Below are 22108 nucleotides of genomic sequence, written 5' to 3' on the forward strand. Positions count from 1 at the left end.
AGCCGACTTTGTTACTGTTGGCCGTAACCTACCCACCAACCAGTATGGCCTGTGCATAGTCAACTGTTGGTAGAACAGGAATACTATTCAGCCGGCTGTACCTTCTCGGAAACCTACATTCGGCTATAAATACTCCAACATCTTGGAATGGTAAGATCATCTGCTATCCTGTTATCTAGCAATCTCTTAATATACACTTATATTCAGAGCAATCTAGTCTGATTCTCACGCCGGAGGGTGGTCACAAGGAGGAACCCCCCCCCCTTCTCAGTGACGAGCTTACGGTGTCTGTTTTGCAGGTCCCCTGAAGAACAACTGTCTCTGTTGGACCTCATTCTCGTGGGAAACATTACTTAACCCCCAGATTATCTATAATCTGCACCGGGTCACTTAGTGTTTCTTCAACGACTAAGTGCAAATTTATGGCAAATTTTTTCAATTCTTTACCGTTTTATGTATTAGGATACCCCTGAGTAAATGTTAGGATACCCATGAGCGAAAATTATTGCATTGAGACAGCCGGATTTTTCTATGTTGTCTCTTGCGGTGCTGCAAGTCTGTAACAAGAATAGCGTAACTAATGTGAGGATGAAGAAGATGACCTAGAAAAGAATTAGGCCATCTTAAACACTAAGCCAAAGCCTATTTTACTATAAAATAATGATCCATAAAAAAAAGGAAATCTTTAGAAAATGAATGAGCCTTTTTTTCACAAACCACCCCAACCAAAACTTTATTATAAAATTAATTTATCTCTCTTCCGCATACCCAAACTTTTCATACTCATTAACAACCCAAACTTCAATATTTGTTATTAAATAAATATAATTTATAATTGTTATTTTATTAATAATTATTGTTTTTTTATTAAAAGTGTTTATAAATATAAAAATAATTTTTTTATTTAAAAATAACCAATATATATTTAATTTAAAAATATTTTAAAAAATATTTAATCAAATAATGTTAGATTGTTTAGATAATAAGTTTTATCCGAAAAATCTTATGAACCAATACGGAGTTGACAAGTGTCGGATAATGTATATCAGCAATGATTAATATTTAATTTAATATAAAAATATATATTTTTTTTTGCATTCTTATGTTTTTTAATAAAATTTATACTTGTGTGTTCACAAAAAAAAAACTAAACAATGCTATGTTTTTAGATTTTTTTTTATAACTTATTTATTAAAAGTTATTAAGGAAAAACAATTTTAGTGTTAAAATTAATTAGTATGAAAAGAAAAGGAAAAATAAATTAAAATGTGAACCAATACATGAATGGCATGTGGCCATGATGGAAGTTGGCAAACTAGGTTGCGGGAGCAAACCGGTTTGGCCATATTTGATGAATTTTATATTTTTTTTCTTTTTTAAAAAGTGTTTTAACCCAAACCATTTCACCAATGGAAATGGTCCTAGATAGTGAGCGTTAAGTGGCAAGTTTTAAACCATTTTATTCAATTTGTAATTAATATTTGAACAATAGTTTTTTTTTATTCAACTTGGTATTAATATTTGAATAATAGTTTTTTTTATTGCTCGTAGTTTAAGTAATGTTATTTAATATTTCAACAAAATCTTTTATATTGTTCATAGTCTAAATTTATTCTTTTTAAGAGAGTTTTTATCAATTCATTTAGTTATCAATTTGATATCAAGGCAATGATATAAGAAGTGACTTTTTGGTGTTAGCAATGCATTAATTATTGTTGTTTAGAAAAAAATACATTTAACTATTAAAAGCAGTGTTTGAAACCTGGCCCGGCCCGGTCGGTCGGATCAACCCGGCCCGGTATAGGGCCCGGCCGGTCGGACAGCAGTGTTTTAAAACCTGGCCCGGCCCGGTCGGTCGGATCAACCCGGCGCGGTATAGGGCCCGGCCGGTCGGACCGGTCCGACCAGGACCCGGTCCCTATACCGGGCCGGGTCATTGTATCTGGGACGTTTCTAAAAACCCGGCCGGGTTTTGCGGGTGCCGGTCGGACCGTTTGACCCGGCGGGTGGACCGGTAAAATCCATTTTTTTTAATCCAAAATGAAATGTGTATGCCAAGATTCGAACTTGGGTTATTTCAAAGATAGAAGCTTTAATAATGGTCTGAAAACATTGATTAAAAGACAGTAGGCGTCAATGTCATATCCACTACTAGAAAAGTGATATTTCCAACAAAAATTTCTAACTAATTACCGACAAACAAAGATTCCAACGAGTTAGCAACGAATTTCTGACAAAAAAAAAGAACTTGAAAAAAATCTAAATTTTTCTGACGCAATGGCGACAAAAAATTATTTGTAGGTATTTTGTCTATGAGAATAAGCAGTTCTTGACAGTTTACAGACAAATTTCCCACAAAATTTATTTTTAGTTTTAGTTCATTTAATTTATCTAATAACTATAGTAAGTTATTTACTTATTAAAGAAAAAAAATAATATTTTAAAGCTTTGTCGGAAAGTTGTAGGAAACTATCAGAATTTCTGACAAATTGGCCACAAAACTAATTCTTAATTTTTTAATTCATTTAATTTGTTTATTAGTTAACCCAACAAAAGTTAACCCAAAAGCCCTCTATATTAAAATGTTCTGGCTTTGTTAAAGTCCCTAAGTTCAAAAAAATTTTAGGTTACCTAAGAGTTTTTGTTCTAGATCCGTCACTGAGAAGAACACGTGAAATATGACAATGGTCAAATTAAAATAGTACGTTAGACGAAGTCATCCATGCTACAGTTTCCAATAAGCATGCAGACTTAGGTTTGGCTATGTAATATATTGTAAGGTCAAAGGGGCGTACGATTTAAAAATACGATAGGGTTTCAGAATTTGTGGATTATGAGACATATGAGGGCACTAGATATCCTTCATTAATGAACTAGTGCCAATATATATTTTATAGGGGCCGTAAGCTATAACACCTAAGAAACTTATAAAAAAGTGATGTATATTGTAAAGTCGTAAGGCCATTCGGAATATTGTTGAGTTGTTAATTCTTTTTTTTTTAACGACCAACAAAACACCATTATATTATTTCACCAAACCGCAAGTGAGTAGCTCGCATTGTACACCAGGATGAGTTGTTAATTCTAATAACTATAATTAGAATTGGGCTAAAAGTTAAAAAACACGTGTTGCATTTTTTTTTTTAACTACAACCGTCTTCCACCGTTTCCGTCTTCTTCCTTTCCGGCGGTTACTTTTCTTCATTTATAACCGCAATAGTGTTTATACACATACACACATCACTTAACTTTTTATTATTTTTTTAATTAAAGTATTAACTAGTCATATAAATCGTTTCAATAAATGTATAACTAACTTTTAGATTATATTTATTTTGGGACTTTTCAAGACACCGTTTAAAATCTCATTTTTTATGTCGTTTCTCAATCCTTCAGTAACCGCCTTCTAACCGAAATAACCGCTATCTGCCACCTCTCTCAAACCTATAAATACATCTCAATTCCTTTCATTCTCCTCACACTCACCCAACTTCCAATATTAATACACCAGTTAATCATGATGAATCTGCAACGAAGCGTTACAAGCCCCCGGACCTTCGCCATGCGTACATTGAAGAGAATGCATTGTAGCACTTTGACAGGCTATTTTCTGCATGGATATCGTGTCGTTATGAACCGAAAATAAGTGATCGATAACCGCCGGCCCTCCCTAAGGCTATAAATACATCATCACATCCATCAATTATTAACAGTCCACACCCCAACTTCCGATATTATCACAACCAAATGATCATCATCTTCATGCACTCCTTCCGTCGCCAAAGCATTTTTGTCAAACAGCCACCAATTAACGCCATATGCATGGCCTATATTGTATTTGGACCATATAATTATTTTCATGAGAAGTCGTTGACCAAACATATTCGATGTCACTCGGCATAAGAAAATATGGTGGCCGAAACGGGATAGCAAGAACACAAGCCGCGTTGATGAACCGCCACCAAAATTTACGGGTGATGAACCACCACCGAAATATTACGAGTCGATGAACCACAGCCGAAATGTTACAAGACACCGGACTTTTACTGGCGCCCTACTGGAAGGTGACGGAGACATTTAAGTGCCTTTGTCGAATTGGATGTATGTGAAACCAAATAAAGGCCATGTTTCTCTTAAAAAGTTGAGGGGCTATTTTACGCTTTTGTTATATGGTTGTGTATGTATCTAACATTGATTACACAATGATTTTATAATGCTGTCAGTTCCCACATATCATAGTAGTTATAAGCAGAGTTTTTTGCAATAGTTCCTGTTACTATTGTTAGATTAATACATCATTAGTTTGTCTGTTAATTTGTATTATTTTCGCATACGTACTGTTAAGTAAAAAGATTTTGCCATGCCATGTTAAAAAAAATAAGTGGTGTTCGTTTCGAGATTGAAATCTTAAAAGGAAAAAAAAATGTCGTTGTGGTGAACATGCGCGTCTATTTTATAATAAATAGTACACTCACAAATTGATGTAATATCACCAAATAAAATTGATTTTTTAACCAAGCACGAATAGCACCGCCGCAACGCACGGTGTGATATTGATAGTTAAATTACATTTCTTTTTGTTTTTAGTAGTTAAAAGTTCTATGCATTTTAACTTTTAGTTGACTAACTCTAAAAGGCTAAAAACTAATAGCAAAACCATGTCATATGAAATAAAATTGTTTGATGTTTTGAGTAAGCGGCCTAAATAAAAGATTATCCGTAGGGTGTTGAAGCTATAGTAAGATAAAACTTAGACGCAAACCTGTTTCTGGCATTAAATCATTAATAACAAAGTTCACCGAATTTCCTTTTTGGGTTGGGACTTGGGAGTACTTTAGGTTGGCAAAACATACTCAATTATCTAATTAGGATAAGGTAACAAGTTTTTTGGTCCAAGGTAGGCTTACTTAGCGCTTGTTGAGATATGTGTTTTAACTACTCATAGTAGGGTAACTCCCTATAGTAATGTTAAGAAACATTGTATGCTTTATATTTGGTAAAATTCTCAAAATGTACAATTATAGTAGGAGATTTCATTTTTGTCCCTTTAAATAGAAGTTTTCAAAAATGTTCCCACAAACACGTCTTTGACGACGTGTTATGCCTTAACGCGTCTTTCACGACCTGTTAACCTCCAACGTGCGTCTTTCAAGGCATGTTAGCCTCTAACGCGTCTTTCACAACATGTTAGCTTAAATTAATTGTTTTTTTTAATATTACATTATTATAATTAATTGAATACTTATTTTTCATTTCTTTTATAACTTGTAATGCATAAAGTTCCAAATATACCGTTGAGACTTACTTATTTTTATCTACGTGTTGGCATAAATTTTACTTAAAACGAGACAGGTAAAATTTTATTAAACATTTATTGAACATTTTAATAACAATTTGGCACTCGATTTTGAGTAAAATTTATAACAACATGTAGAAAAATAAGCACGTCTCAACGACATATTTAAAATTAGATATAAAATTTATGTATTACAAGTTATAAAAGAAATGACAAATATGTATTAAACTGATTAAAATAATGTAATATTAAAAAAAAAACAATTAATAGGGCTAACATATCGTGAAAGGCGCGTTAAAGGCTAACATGCCGTGAAAGACGCACGTTGAAGGTTAACAGGTCGTGAAAGATATAGTAAGGCCTAACACGTGGTCAAAGACGTGTTTATATTTGACATTTCTGAAAACTTTTATTTAAGGGGACAAAAATAAAATCTTCTATTATAATTGGGCCATTTTGAGAATCTATTTTTCATTATTTTGGTCTCAAAGCATGTTTTGGGACCTGGGGTGACCGTTTTAGGTGTTTCCGAGTGTATGTCTTCGTAAAAGTGTAATCTCTTTATTTTTATAACATTTTCATGATAAAAATAAAATAAAATAAAAAATAAAAAAAGAAAGAAAGAAAAGAAAAGGAATTAACCGTTCGTGCAGAAAACTAAGGTTACAACTTTGAAACACTTGTGATACCTATTGAAAGAAATTGCTCATACATGTAGTGTAGAACTGTGATAATTAAGTTTTGAGTCATTAGGGGATTACTAGGATCACTTACTTGAGATGGACCATTTTGATAGATTAAAGAATTTAATCATTTGATGCAAGTGTTAATTAACTGAACTTTTGGTGTTCTTAATTGACTTGAATAAAGAACACATCATATTAAAGATTGTTGGATGTAGTTTTAACTTGTCAAAAATGCATTCAAGCACCAAACCGATCAAAATAGATACTTTTACAAAACGATCTAGCTACTTTTACCTGAACTAAAAGATCACAATAAAATGGCTCGTTCTAATTCAAACCGATTCAGACCCGCTAACCCGGGCGACCAAATAGGCACATTTAACTAGAACAAAACTAAACAAGTTTTAGATTTACATCAAAAATAAGACGCAATACAGTGAAATATAGAATAGGCCACCGTCAAGGGGTTAAAAGAAAATAAAAATAGAGAAAGGGACAGCTCACCAACTTCATATTTTATAGAAATTGGCTTAAAGTAATGTTAAACCGACAAACTCATAAAATCTATTTCCCTAAAGTAATCAAGGCCGATGCTTTTTTGCTCCTTGTGCGCCTCTCTTGTTCAAAATATGTCATATTCTCAATATTTTCTGACATATTTTTCTAATTATTATATTAATTTTGATAAAAAAAACATTACTTTTAATTATAATAATAAAAGGGATATTACTTATTTAAAAGACGGAAGTTTATGGACCAAAATATGAGTAATCAATTATATATATGTTGACTACTAACCGACACACATTTAATCTTTAAGTGAAAATATATGTTTAGCCGAAACTTAAATGAAAAGTTATATCCTTTTTCTTTTGAAGAGCAAAACTTTATTAAAATTACCAAAATAGGACCACCTAATGTGTAGTACATGCAGTAAACCAACAAACTAAATATACCACAAAGCCCGAAACAAGTTACCGTAGATGGGATATCATTAGTTGGTTCCCTAGTATAGATATTCGTTACCTACTAAAAAAAGAGAAGCCTAAATATATAGATTTTATTGTTAGGCAAAATGCATAATTACATTCCACCTATATAAAAAACTTTATTTTGAATACATTTTCGTGATCCCTACATGAACCCAAAATTAGCAAAACACAAGCCGAATATTGTATCAATCATGTCAGTACAACCAGTTTGGTACCTACAGTGTAAGAATACTGAAAGATATCCAAAACGACTATCAGAATAGAAAAGCATAAAAATGAATACCAACACTGATATTAATTATGTTGTTTGATCAGTATCAATATGGTACCGCTACTCGGTAAAAAAATATGAATCCTTTGTTCACAATACCAAAAAGACACTTTATTTTTAATAAAATATATTGTAATGTTGAACAAAAATAAACATAAATGTGTATTTGGTGGAATATATTTATTTTTTTAAGTTGACGCAAATTATCTGAGAAAAACATATTATTAAGTACTAAAATGGGTTAAATATGCATATTATTAACAATATAAGTGGTGACATTGGAATCTAACTAATATATTAAAGCAAAATCAATTTGTTCACTTGTCCTTCTTCTAGGATGTCCGTCTAATGTTTCATTTCATCCACTTTTCATGTTTATAATTTTCACATAATTAATCAATTAATTTTAATCCTAATGTAATCTTCTTACTATACTATTAAAGCAAAATAAGATATCCACGTGATCATCAAATAGGATGTCCACATAAGCTGACAATGTTTCCATTTATAGAATTGTCACATAATTCACTAATTAATATTTTCTAGAATCATAACCTCACTAATTAATGTTTTCTAGAATCATAACTAACTATTTCTTTTAAATGATTTAAAAACCGATTTTGACTACAATTAATTATTTATAACTAACTAAAGAATTCTTATGATAGCTATATATATATATATAAAAGGGTTCAAATAAGAATAAAAAGTTTCCTAGAAATGGTAAGAACCAATAAATTTTTGACATGTGGCATTATAACCTATGGTGAAAGAATAATTCTAGGAAACTATGTCGGTTATAATGGTGAAAGAGTAATTTTAGGAAACTATGTCGGTTTTTGGTAATTTTAAATCTCAACCATTGATTACCATGATCCAATGACTATGATTTATTCCTAGTGTTCCTAGAAAACCATCTCTTTTTGTTTTAACCCATATATATATATATATACAGGATTAGGTTCATTTCAGAAGTGATTCTCATAGCGAGAAGTGCAAGAAGTGATCTAAACCATTAGATTATTAATCAATGGTTGAAAATGTATTGCATTTATTGTAATTAATGAAATTTGAGAAAAAAATAAAATAAATAAATAAATAAATAAAAGTGTAGTATAAGTAGATTAAAATAATTCATCATTTAATTTTTTTAATCTATCCCTAAATAAAAATCTAAAGCGTTAATATCCAGACTTTATGATTTGTAAGTTATAATTTATTTATACCACTAGATATCCTTTAGTTAGTATGGATTTATTTTTTATTCTTTTTTTTTTCACTAGTTCCATTTACCATGAAATAATTGATACATTTCAAATACCAGTTTATCAACTAATATAACCAAGCAACAAACTACGTTCTGTTTTAAATTGTTTTTTTTAATCTATGATTAATTCGTTCGTCACAATATTTCAAATTTAACAATATCTAGAAATATTTTCAACTTTATACCGAATTCGTAAAACCACCTACGTATTACATAAAATGATTCTACACACGATAAAATTTACACGTATATAATTTTAGATACCACATACCCAGTACATATATGAACCTACACATGCTAAACTTTACACATACACAATTTAAAATACCACTTACACATTATATACATGAACCTACAGAAGATAAAAATTACGAATACACGTACAATTCGAAATGTTATCTACACAACCCTTATATGAACCTACATAACACATAAATGATCCTACATGTTATAAAATTTACACGTACAGAGTTCGAAATGCCACCTACACAGTACACATATGAACTTACACACGACAAAATTTACACGTACACAATTCGAAGTACCACCTCCACAATACATATATGAAGCTACACACCATAAAGTTTACACATACACAATTCAAAATACCACTTACACAGTACAAATTGAACTCTTTTTTTTATATTAAACTACATATAATAAATAGCGGATCATGCTAATAGCTTATAATTATAAATTTTTCACACACACACATTTCTAGTGAAAACTCCTCTTAAAGAGAAAACTTAAAAACTCATAAAAAAACATCTAAAAAACTATTTTTAAAATTTATTTTGAAGTTTCCTTTTTTTTCCATTATTTTTATATGTTGTTATTGGTTAAAAAAAAAAAAACTTGTCGGTAACCTCGCCGGTATAGTGCGCATGTGTAATAGTGTGCATTGCATATATGCAAAAGTGTTTGTATTGCATAGAATACAACACTATTGCACATATTTGATACACACTATTGTATATATGCAATATAAGACTAATACACACATCGAATACACAATAGTACGTACGTGTAATACAACATTAACGCACATGTGCACCACATCGACTTTTATTTTATTATTATTTTTTTCCATATAATACAACACTACTACACATATACAATACACAAATATTGAATATATGCAAAAAAAACACTATTAAACTCAAAAATACATAGTAATACACATGTGTAATACAACGGTATCGCACAGTAATACGTATGTGCATTACAGCGGTTTTTTTTTTATTTTTTTATTTTTCCTCTCCATATATATATATATATATATATATATATATATATATATATATGGTAAGGTTAAAATGAAAACCCATTTGAGTTGTGAAAACCCGCGAAAACTCTATGTAACATCGTTTTTTTTGTTACATGTAATATATGTTGTAACATTTAATACAAAACATCGAAACATAAAAAAAAATGTTTTGCTATTTTTTAACATTTTTTTACTAATTTTTATATATGTTTTCAGGAGAGAGAAAAAGTTATATTTATATTTATTTTTTATTCACTTTAATTGTGGACCACAAGATTTAAACATTAATTAAAAACATATGGCTGGGAATGGGTTTCTAAAGTTTTCACAACTCAAGTGGGTTTTTCATTTTATACTTAGCATATATATATATATATATATATATATATATATATATATATATATATATATATATATATATATATATGACGTTTGAAATTTTTTTCACCCGTACGGGCCACTATCCTAGCTTTAAATAAGATAGTAAAAATGCTTATCCTACGTGATAGGATACCATTCACCAAGTATGCATTTGTTAACATTTGAAGCCCACGGAATAAATATAAGCTTTATTTGTCGAGCAAGGTTTGTTTAGAAAGCTTGAGGCTCTTTCGAGATCGACTTGTTTGCGAGCTATGTCAAGCAAGATTAGTTGGTAATTGAGCTGAGCTTGAGTCAAGGTAAGCTCACTCGTTTGGTTCATTTAAATTAAACCTAAATTCTATGTTTATAAGTTAAAACTCAACACCATTTATAAATAGCCTTCAAGCAATATTAATTTAATATACTTTATACTTAAAATAACAATATAGTATTTTAATATGAACGAGCACGCTCAAACTTTTATGAGTAGAGCGTGAGCTGAATTAGAGGGGGTTGTGTTATTTAACTTCATGTCTATATCTTGGTCATTACCACAAGCATATTTAACAATTTGGAAGCCCAAAGTTATCCTCACGTTCATTTAACAAATATGTATTGATCATAAAATTTGTATTAAGATTTTCGACGATAATGTTCATTTGAGGTTTTTTAATTATATTTTGTACTAACTAAAAATAAAAGTATGTATATTATTTAATTACATACAGCATAATTTAATAAAGTTTATTATTCATCGGCATTAAAAGTAAACGTACGGACATAAATTGTTTTATGTTTTTTTATGAGCATGCCATGATTTAATATTCCTGGTAATTCAGGAGGTGAAAAAATAGTGTCATATCATCATCATCATCATCGTACTCAGTATATCCAACCAATAGCAAAACTATAGTAGGGTCTGAGGAGGGTAAGATGTAGACAGCCTTACCTCTACCCCATAAGGATAGAGAGGCCGCTTCCGGTGAGACCCCCGGCTCGATAGTATTTTTGCATCAAGCCTTGGACATAAGGCACATAACCCTCAATCATCGGGACACCGGCTGATCGGTGCATGTACCCTTATCTAAGTTTCAAAATAGTGTCATGTTTCAAAATATATATATTATAATAATTTCTAAGTTTACGAGATAAATGATAAATCAATGTTGAAGAAAAAAACAAAATGGTGAATATATTATCTTGACTACCTAGAAAATGTTTAATATATCAATGTACGTTGAAGAGAAATCCTTTCTCTGTATTTCCCAAAGTCAATTTAAATGTTTATTTAACCATTAGTCAACAAAACAATTATGCATAAAAGAATCATAATATATCTAAAAAATAATGCTCGATGATTATATTATTAGTCAGAGCGGTATAAAACCCGATATGATAAATAATTATATATAAATAACTGATCAAAACAACATATGGAGTCGTGTTAACTTTTTATTTTCTTTAAGTTGAACAAATTACTAATGATTCAGTACATACGGAATTAGCAATTTAATTTTATTGTCAACCCGATTGGAAGGCTCAACCGCCCCTACCATAACTGGCCAATCTAAATATGGTCAATTTGTAACGGGTTTTCTAAGTAACTAAATAAGTAGTTGATATTCAATGTAATAACCCTAAAATAAAAAAATGAACTTAAATCAAATAATAACAACTTTATTATCATATATTCAAGTAATCCTAATTCCTAGAAACTAAAATTCCTAACAACTTTTTTCTAACAATAAATTCAGGAACGCCCGAGACCAACATGACAAATAAATCGTCTTTTCGTCTGAAGAACATAATAGGATGACCTGGGCCATCGACTCAGAAGAATACCAAAAATCAATAAAATCCTCTAAAATTAACCGAAAACAATTACTCCAGTTACGGCTACCGCTGTACCAATTGGCAATTCGTAAAATCCCTTTCAATTACAACTCGTACCCAACCTTCACCCGTTTACGTGTCCCGTTAAACTTTTCCGTCTCACCCATCACTATAATGACGATTTAGTGTTAAAGCATCTTTATTAGCACCCACCGTGGGGCCCACCTCTTTTTGTTTCTTTGTGTGACTTTTTTACCCTCGACGTCCCCACATGTCTTCCTCCTTTCTATTTATCATAACTTCCTCTCCACACTTCACTCCATTTCCTTTATTCCTTCAATTCCATTCCAACAAATCAACACTGATGATGGGCAATTACAAGTTCAGATTCTCTTGGTTTCACACTTCCAATAAAATAACCAAAACCCAACCCGTCACAACTTCGTCTTCTTCGTCCTTGTCGTCGTTTCAGTTTTCTCAACCTTCAGTTGACCAAAGAAAATCATATTACTTCACTAGAGAACTAACCGAACCCATACCCGACCCGACCCGTATTCCCGACCCGCCAAGAAAATCCACCAAGAAAAAAAAACCAGCTTCCCCGGGTCGCCGACAATTAAAATCTATGGCAGCTGAATGCGGCTGCCAGAAATTAAAGTCGCAGGAGGTCAACTTTCCTGACGACGAAAGCACGTTGCCAGTACAATCCAGTACTTGCACGTGCAAAAATAATTCGTTAGACGAAGACGTCATTTACAGGAAAGTTGACCTCCCGCGGATAATAACAAAACCCGCGAAGGAAAACGAATTCGGGTCGGGTAAATGGGTTATCGACGGAGCGAGTCGGAGTTTATCGGTTCGGGTTGTGAAGGAGGGTATTATCGGAAGCCCGGTGAGAAAATCGAAAGCGAACGGTTACTCGCCGAGGTTAGGGAACCGGGTTCGGGTAAACGGGTTAAGCAGCGGGCGGAGGAGAAGCGGGACCCGGCGGAGCTTATCGGAAAGTTTGGCGGTTGTGAAAACATCAATGGATCCGGGTAGGGATTTTAAGGAATCAATGGTGGAGATGATAATGGAGAATAATATTAAGAGTTCTAAAGATTTGGAAGATCTTCTTGCATGCTATCTTGCATTGAATTCGGATGAGTATCATGACTTGATCATCAAGGTATTCAAGCAAATTTGGTTTGAGAGTACTGATATTAGACTGTAGATGATGATGAGTCACAAATGTCAAATCTTGTTTCACATGTAAATTTTAAAGTTTTATTGGTAATTTTATAAATAATTATTGAAATGACTTTCTAGTATTTTTATTGGACGTCTTACTTACGTAATTGACAATTACTGCTTTTGGTTTAATGAAGTGTTAAGATCAAATACATATCTTAAGACTCTTAGAGCATTCATAGCAAGTATTTATCATCTTCATAATTACATAAAAAAAAACATTATTTTTTATATTTTCAATTAAATACTATTTTTTTATACTTTTATCATTAACTTTTCTCTACTTTATTCATAACCACTTTAAAAACATATTACAAAAATAGATGATGAATAATGTTTCTTTAAATTTAATCAGGAACAATAACTTTTTCTATATTCTTCATTTACAATCACTTGCAACCACTCAATACAATATGAAGAACTCACTCACATAACTTAGAGTATCTTTTGTGAACGCTCTTAATCTTACAAAATTAGAGTGTAAATAGTACTTACCATATTTTTTATTGATAATTATCATGGTTCAAAATTGTAGTGTATTAATAATTGTTATAGTTAATACATGTTTGATTGGTTAATTTCATTTTAAATATCAGATCTTGCCTCTTAAGAAAAATAAGTATGATAAAGATAATTTTTTTTGGAATAACAATTATAGAGTAAATATAACAACGTTAGAAAAAAAGTGTAATAATTGTTGTCTAATTTCATATTGTCAACGCGCAATAGGTACAATTTAGATTTTTTATTTGTATTTATTTAAAACCGGTTCTGGAACGATTATTAAAAAATAAAACTTATAAAAATAAAGAAAAAGGATTTAAAAAGATCATTTGTAACTATAATCATCGGACCAGTTTGGGTCGCATCAGTTAACCGATCAATATTTCCCTTTTAGTGTCTTAATACAAGGATCGATGTTGAAAGCACTTAACAGCAATTTTGGTGAGTTGTGTATTTTTTAAATGGCTGGACCTTTTAACATATTTTATTGTTATTTAACTTTTGACTTATTACTATTTAATTGCTTTTTTTATGTTGTAATCATTCAGTCACTGTTTACAATCAAGCTTCTCATGTATTATAAACGTATATAGAAATTTTCATCAACGAGAAAGTGGAGAAGGGTGATGTTTAAAATTTTCGGATAAGAACAGAGAAATTTATAGTATGTATAAAGTTTTCAAACGAAAATAAATAAATTTTTACAATTTAACACATAAAAAGAGGACCCCTTGCTCTTACTAACCATAGCCAATGTCCTCTCTAGTCTTCTATTAATAAATTACAAAGATAACGTGACTATTCGTCTATTTGATAAATAGGAAAATATAAATTTCGTAAAAATTATAAAACGATATATTTAGCATGAGTAATTCATAAAAACATGATAGAATGATGTCAGGTTATATGCTATATTATAAATAAAATTTAATGTTTATAAGTAAATTATTTGTTTATAAACTATGTTGTTTTTAATGTTCTTTCAAATAAATATAGTACTCTGTATTTAAATATTTAAATGTTACATAATATAGCTAGAGTTAACTAAAATGTTAAAAACTAAATCAAAATTATAAAAGAAATTTTAGTAATCTATATACATATAAACGGATGCTTAATGTAGAACTGATGAAAAATACGAAACATAGAAAACCTCAAAATGTGACACATGTACATATTTTAGACGAACAACATAAATGCTTATATATAATTAGATACAACATTGCATACTCGCATACAATGCATCTTGTATTTATATATAACGAACACAAAATCATGTATCAAACTTTATAGGAATATTGTGTGTCGGGTTGCATAGTCATGTTAGATAACCACGTATAATTAAGTAGCAGCTTATATAATTTCATTTTAAAAAATATCATATTTAGTAATGCTCTTATCAAATTAAAGATAGTAAAATTATTTATTATATAATATATTTTGTTTAAGAAAATAACAAAACATTTGAAAGCTATTTTCATTTTTAAAAATTAATAAATAAATAAAGAATATTTTATATTTTACAAAATATTTTATATTTTTTTATCGCTTAATATTCCCCGTTAAATTACATTTAGCCACTTAAGTTTCCTGTATTTACTTTTTTTCCCTTTACTTTTCTATACTTTTTAGCCCCTTTTGTTTCTAGTACCTTATTTTTCCTTCAAATTTATATATTAAAACCCAATTTTCAAACTTTACTTTCTTTAAATTTTGCAATATAACAATAATACAATTACTTTTCAGCCCTAAAATTTCATACATTTACATTTAAGTCTTTTTACTTTGAACTTTTTGCCTCATTTAGTTTCTTATACTTTCTTATGCCTCTTTAGTTTCATTATTTACTTATTGGACCCTCAATTTGACAATAAAACTATTGGTATTTCAACTTACATATCTACTTTTACTATAGCAAATCAAACTGATATCGATAAATTTCTCTTTGGAACGCCCAGTTGGGTAGGAGTGCTTGTTAGAAATCAAATGGTAAAAATTTCCTTCCATAATTCTCATAAAAAAAAGTCATTTTTTTATGAACGAGAGGTGGGGAACAAATAGTTTAGGTTTGATGAATAGTATGAAGTTACACTTATAAATTTATAAATCTTTCACTTTTTAGAGTTTATTAATAAAATTGATTATAAACACTTACATAGTAGAAGTTAATACAAAATATAATTAAAATGATAAAAATTCGGTAAGCACAATGTAGACAATATACATATATAAATTATTATTTGTTATTTGATGTAAGTGGTGGACCCACTTGCTCTTATAGATAAACAATTTCATTTTGGTGACAACTCACCGTCAATGTAATTGCAATATTGTTGTGTACATGTAGTAGGCTTACTACTAGTCTACTAGAGTCTAGAGGTGTTTAGAAACTGATCCAGGTCTAAATCGAATAAAAACGATACAATATAGTTCATGATTCAGTTTTAATGGTTTGCTATTTAAAATTTGAAACCCCGTCACTTGAAAAAGAAAAAGAAACTCACCCTAAAAATGAACAGTTATGTATATATATGCTGTGTTCCTAAAAATTGAAAAACCTATTTTAATATAAAAAGGAGTAGCGGCGCAGCTTGTTGCTCGCTTACCTTCTGTTTCGATGTAATCCAATTTACATGTAATATTAAATTCACAATTGCATTGCTATAAAAAATATATATATATAAAAACTATGTTTTGTAATTGTAAAACCCTGAAAATCGGTCGGTTCAACCAACACATCCAATATGTCTGGTTCCGTTTATCTATCTTTAAAATCGTAGTTGAGGATTTGGCCCAAACTTTGCAGCAAAGCTAGACGAACCAGATTGTAGTAATAATAATCACAAGAAATAATTTACAAGACTAGTCGGTAATTATCATTTGAAAAGTATGAGCAATAATATACTAAGTTACTAACGTTAAAGTTGTTTTAATGCTACGTACCTTTATTATAGCAACTTAAGTTGTTGCCTAGTGTGGTAAGATGCAAAAATTATTTGGAGGGGACTTAAGTTTAAATTTGGACAAGTATGGAAACCCAGGTTTAAGCATGGATAAGATGATATAATAATAGGGGAAAATAACTTTGAGCAAGTCATTTCCAACTTTGTCTATGGTTTTGAGAAAATACCCAAAATAACCATCATCTTTCGTCTGATCCGTCGCAAGCACAGTACCCTCTGACGGAACACAACAGCCTGCAACAAATCGCCAAGGTGTCTAACTGTTTTATCGGCTCCAATAGAAGAGAGGAAGATTCGACGGAATTTTGAAGGGTTCCGACGGCATGTTAAACCGTGTAGGAGGCTGCTTTCGTCAGCTCCGACAGTTTTTCCCTACCATTGGATTTCTTTGACTTGAAATCAAGGGCGTCACAGCTTTCTAGATCGGATTTCTCAACAACAAATGTGATTCGTGGAAAACAAGCATTATAGTTGTGGTTTGAGATTTAGAAGATGAAGTGTTTTGTCAAAAGACGAAACATGTTTCTTCGGATGACAAAACATGTAGACACGTGGCATTCTTTGTGTTTCGTTGGCGGCTGACGTGTTCCCGTCGTATCCGGCGGATTAGGATGACTATTTTGGGTATTATGTAAAAATCATGACTAAAGTAGGAAAGGAGTTTGCCAAAATGACTATTTTAAGAATGTTCTAAAATTAAAAGTGTGCGTGTGTTTAGTTATTAAAAATAAAATGTGCATTATATTAGAAATTTTGTTTTTTAAATACTTTATATATGACATGACATACTTTGTAAATACATGAAAATAGTTATTTCATGATAGTGTCGTACAGCTTTGCATATCTAACTTTTACTATAGAAAAGTCATGTTTATAGTTATTTTCTTGAAAGGGTCTGTCATTTATGGTTTAAGGTTATTTTAATAATTTCTTTATATTATTTCAGTAAGAAGATCCACATGGACACGTAATTAAATGATACGGGCCGGGTACACTTTGAGCCATAATTTCCCACGCAAATGATTGTTCGACTTTAATTATATGATATTGATAGGTTGCTTTTCTTGGTTTAAATTTATGTTGATTGACGTTGACACAGCAAGCTTTGGATTATTAGAGAAAAAACATTCCAATCACCGCAAGATTGATGTTAATGTTTTTTTGTTCGTTTAACTTTCATCGAACAAACAATCAAAAGTAACAACTAAACGTATAAGACTTTCTTGTTAATGTCCGTTTGTAATAAAATGAAGATGTTTACGTTTATGTTCATTTATGTTTGTTCGTTAAAAAAATAAAAGAGCAATTTTCAAATGTAAACGAACAAAGATAACTGAACATAAGTGACACAATTGACACTTAAAACAATTATAATGGTAATGGGAAGAGCAAATATGTGTTGGGCTTAAAGTTACTAAGATTTGACTAAATTGTAACACCAAAAGATTTATATGTGAAGAAACGTGTATCTACTCACTGGTAGCAGATCTACTTTCCTCGGGTTTTGATTGTACTATTTCACCGATGGTTCTTCTGGATCTGTGTTCTTCCACCTACAAAATGAACAACGCCGTTAACTTACCCCTCAGAAAGGGACAGAGGGGTCCTCTTTGGGGTAACCCTCCGGCGTGAGAATAAGTATATGTAGGAGAAGATAATAATGTGTGAGTAAGGGAATCTGGAGAGTATTGCTTAATAGCTGAATACTGTATGATTGTGTGACTGTGTTTTTGTATATCTTTCCTTGTGGAGTTGATGCTGTATTTATAGTGCTAGGGTTTCCACTGATTGAGCTGGGACCAAATTAGGGTTTTGTTGGCCTCCTCCAATCGATTTGCGCCACGTGTCCTTGGAGACACCTGGTGCTTTTTCATTGGTTATAATCACGTGGTAACCCATGAGTCATGCCGAGCTGTCCACCTTTCATTTAACAGCTGTCAACAACAGCATATCCTTATTCCTTAAAAAGATGCCTTCTGGAAGGTTGTCTGACGTGCACAATCAAGGTTGCCCTAATCCTGATTTGGATAAGGACGATGTTGATTATGTGCATGTGTGATATGCGCCCATCCTGAGGATGCGCGAGGTCTTCTCTTTATTCTCACGCGCAGATATTTCATGCGCAGATGTGATACGCACAAGCATGTAATACACGTCACGCGCGGATGCCCCACGCGCAGCTGCGCCATGCGCAACTGTGATATGGGTGGGCATGTATGATGCGCGAGTATGTGATATGCGCCGCGCGCGGATGCGCCACGCACGATGTGATATGCATAAGCATATATGATGCGTGAGCATGTGATACGCGCGAGCATATGTGATGCGTGAGCATATGTGATGCGTGAGCATATGTGATGCTTGAGCATATGTGATATGTGCAAGCATGTGATGCTTGAGCATATGCGATATGCGCTGTGCGCATAAGTTTTGGCTTTGTGCCTTGATAATATCTTTGATTTCTAATGTCTTGTATATATCTTGTGGGTTGACCCGCCCTGCTCGATGTTGAGGCGGGTACATACCTCTTTAGCTTCCCTGAGGAAACCCAGGTGTTTACCACCAAGGTTTCTTTAGCTTCCCTGCCTGTGAAAGTGGGCAGACCTCCTGTCCACTTGAGGTATGGTGGCGTGACCTCCTCCCTTCGCGCGGCTGAAGAGAGAAGCAGTGTCGCGCCTGCGAAAGGTATACTTTGCTTACCCATAATGGTTCAATGAGGGCGATTGTGATTGAATTATTATTAAATCTTTTCGCATTTGAATGTTTGCAGGACCGGCGACGGTAGCAGATCAGCCGCAGGCGCAACAAGGTGCTGAGGCTGCGCCGGGGGCTGCTTCGAAGTCCCCTGTTCTACCCTCAGAAAAGGGTAGAATGAACTTTATGGCGATGTTCGCCGCGCGAACAGAATTGCGCCAAGGTATGTTTTGCGCCATTGTCTTCTGAATTTTTTGTTTTGATCAAATCATAAACCATTTTTTGTTGTTGATTTGTTCATAGGAGTTGTAGCTGGCGTACAAGCTGCTGGTGACACTCCTGGCGCCGTTGCCGGCGCCGCTGGTTCTGCTCCTGCTCCTGCTAGTGCTGAGTCTCCCCTTATTGGGATTACAAAGGAGCAGGAAGCCGTATTGCGCGCCGAACTGGCGGCGTCGAGACCTCCCTCGCCTCCTCCTACGCGCAGCCCTCTCCGCGAGACTGGTTTGGAGCCCTCCAGGTCGCAGGAGAAGAGGCCGATTGAAGAAGATGAGGAGGATGAGGGAGCTCAAGCTGAAGACTCCTTCGGAGTCCGTGCCAGCCCTGCGATGCCACAAGACTTCGCAGCGCAGACTTCTGGTGAGGCTGGCGCTGACTTTTCTGCTTCATCCCCGCAGGTATGTTTTAATTTGTTGCTCCGCTGCGCGTACTTCCATATAAGTATGTTTTTATGACTTAGAACATTTCTTGTGTTTTGCAGGAAGGTGACCACGTTTACCGCCCGAGATGGAATATTAACGAAGACAGTTCCTTCTAATCCATGGGTGTATGCGAGGACTTCTGGGCTCATGCCGTGCCTCCTACTGAAAGGAGGTATCAGGAGGGGCGCACCCGCGCTGACTTGCTCAACGATCACATTTTCGCTGGGTCGGCTTTCTTTGCTGCCTCCCAAGAGCTTCATCGTGATTATATTAAAGTACGCAATGCTCTTGTGGAAGCCCAGCAAGAGGCTAAGGTGGCTGCCTGGAACCTTTCTGATGCTCGCGCACGAGCTGAGAAACTCCAGGCGGAGCTCAGCGAAAACCGAGCAAGTGCCAACACCGCCTTTATTAAGCGCGGGCATGAGCTCCAAGCTGCGCGGGAGAAGCAGCAGGTGGCGGAGTCCGAAGTTGCCAAGTACGCGCGGAGAGTGCGTGACTTGGAACTGGAGGCGGAGGCGCGTGACCAAGCTATCGTCCAGAGTATCACTGAGAAATCATCACTGGAGAGTGAGGTTGCGCGCCTGAATAAGGAGTTGGCGGCCGCGCAGGCCGATAGAGATGAGGCCTTGGTGACGGCAGCGTCTAGCCAGGAAGCACTTGATGCTGCGCAGGCGGAGAAAGAAAAAATTTTGGCTGCAGCAGCGTCTGATAAAGAGGAGCTAAAAAAGACCAAGGAAACTGTTGAGTTATTAAACTCCCAGGTTCCTGCCCTCGAGACGTCTGTTGCTAGCCTCGCGCAGGATCGCCAATGGCTGGTGTCACAGGGCATGACTCGTTGCGCTTTGGCGATGAAATATTCTGGCGAGTTTCAGGCCCTTGTGATGGACTGCAATGCTGCCGCGCGCTTGGTGGGTCGAGCTGAAGGGTTTACGGATGGCTATGAATATGGCATGTTGAAGAAGAACCCATCCGAGTACCCTTACAAGAGCGACGCGGCCTGCGCGGACATGGCCGCGGTGGGGGAGAAGTATATGAATACTCCCATCCCCATCCTTGTGCAGGTACCTTGACCTTAATGAGTTTTTCTTGATTAATTTTCCAAGTGTTTTGTACTCAATACTTTTCTAATGATTTGCAGATAGCTGCGCTTGCTGACCAGCCCGACCTCGGCGCGCTAAAGAAGTTGCTCGATGAATGCGAGGGGGCTGGTGGCGATGATGGTGGCGCGGGGGATGTTGCCCCTGCCAGCGGCTCTGGCGCGGCGAAAGAATCTGCTCCTGACACCGTCGTGATAGAAGACTCCATTGAGGAGGAAGAACTTGACTATGGTCAGTTTGGAGATGAGGAGCGGGCCGCGCCAGATGCTGCGGGAGATGATGAGGGTGATGAAGTGGCTGACGTCGACGTGGAGACTTGAGAAGCCCTTCATCTTTCTAATTTTTTTTTTTGTTTTTTGTTATACTTGTAATTTGTAACTCATCACACTTGTAAATTTCAATGCTATGGAATGAAATTTGTTTTCCCTTTTTCACATCTTGCGCATTTCCATTCATCTCTTCATGTTTGCTTGTATAGATATAAGATATGCTTGCACGTTAAAATAAGAACAAGGTTGTAAGGAAATTATTTACTTAACCATAGTCCTATTTTGTAAGTGGTTTCGCAGTATCTTATTTATGCTGACACGCGCGATGACTTTTCACTATTCCTTTTTTGCGCGTCGTTGTCGCGCGTTTTTTATATGGAATTATGAGTTTTAGCCATTACATGTCAGCATGTGTTACTCAGATATCCACTATGATTCCGCGCGCTACCTCGACCTGAGACCTTAACAACTATGATTTGGCATGTACTTTGCCTTAGTTGTGTTTAGGGATTTTTATGATCAGGCTGCGCGGGATGTAAGATGGATGTTTGTGAATGTTTTGAGCTAAGGCTCTTTGTTTTGGGCTAAGGCCCTGACGTTTTTAGAGTTAAGACTCGTTAACGTGTTTGAGCTAAGGCTCGTAGGTTTGGGCTAAGGCCCTGACGCTTTAGAGTTAAG

General features: G+C 34.0%; 1 protein-coding gene across 1 annotated transcript; it reads left to right on the top strand.

Annotated features, from left to right (window-relative positions):
* Positions 1–12312: 12312 nt before the first annotated feature.
* Positions 12313–13244, top strand: LOC143545970 (uncharacterized). Its single transcript, XM_077037731.1, has one exon. The coding sequence runs from the start codon at positions 12340–12342 to the stop codon at positions 13186–13188; it is 849 nt and encodes a 282-aa protein (XP_076893846.1). The 5' UTR covers positions 12313–12339; the 3' UTR covers positions 13189–13244.
* The last annotated feature ends 8864 nt before the right edge of the window (positions 13245–22108 follow it).

The sequence above is a fragment of the Bidens hawaiensis genome, unplaced genomic scaffold (genome assembly GCF_021521415.1).
Source record: "Bidens hawaiensis isolate Kalapana, Puna unplaced genomic scaffold, B.hawaiensis_p1.1 tig00014140_1, whole genome shotgun sequence".
In the NCBI taxonomy this organism is placed as follows: domain Eukaryota; kingdom Viridiplantae; phylum Streptophyta; class Magnoliopsida; order Asterales; family Asteraceae; genus Bidens; species Bidens hawaiensis.

Excerpts from the sequence above, each read along its gene's own strand:
- LOC143545970 (XM_077037731.1), top strand. The coding sequence starts at position 12,340 with ATGATGGGCAATTACAAGTTCAGATTCTCTTGGTTTCACACTTCCAAT.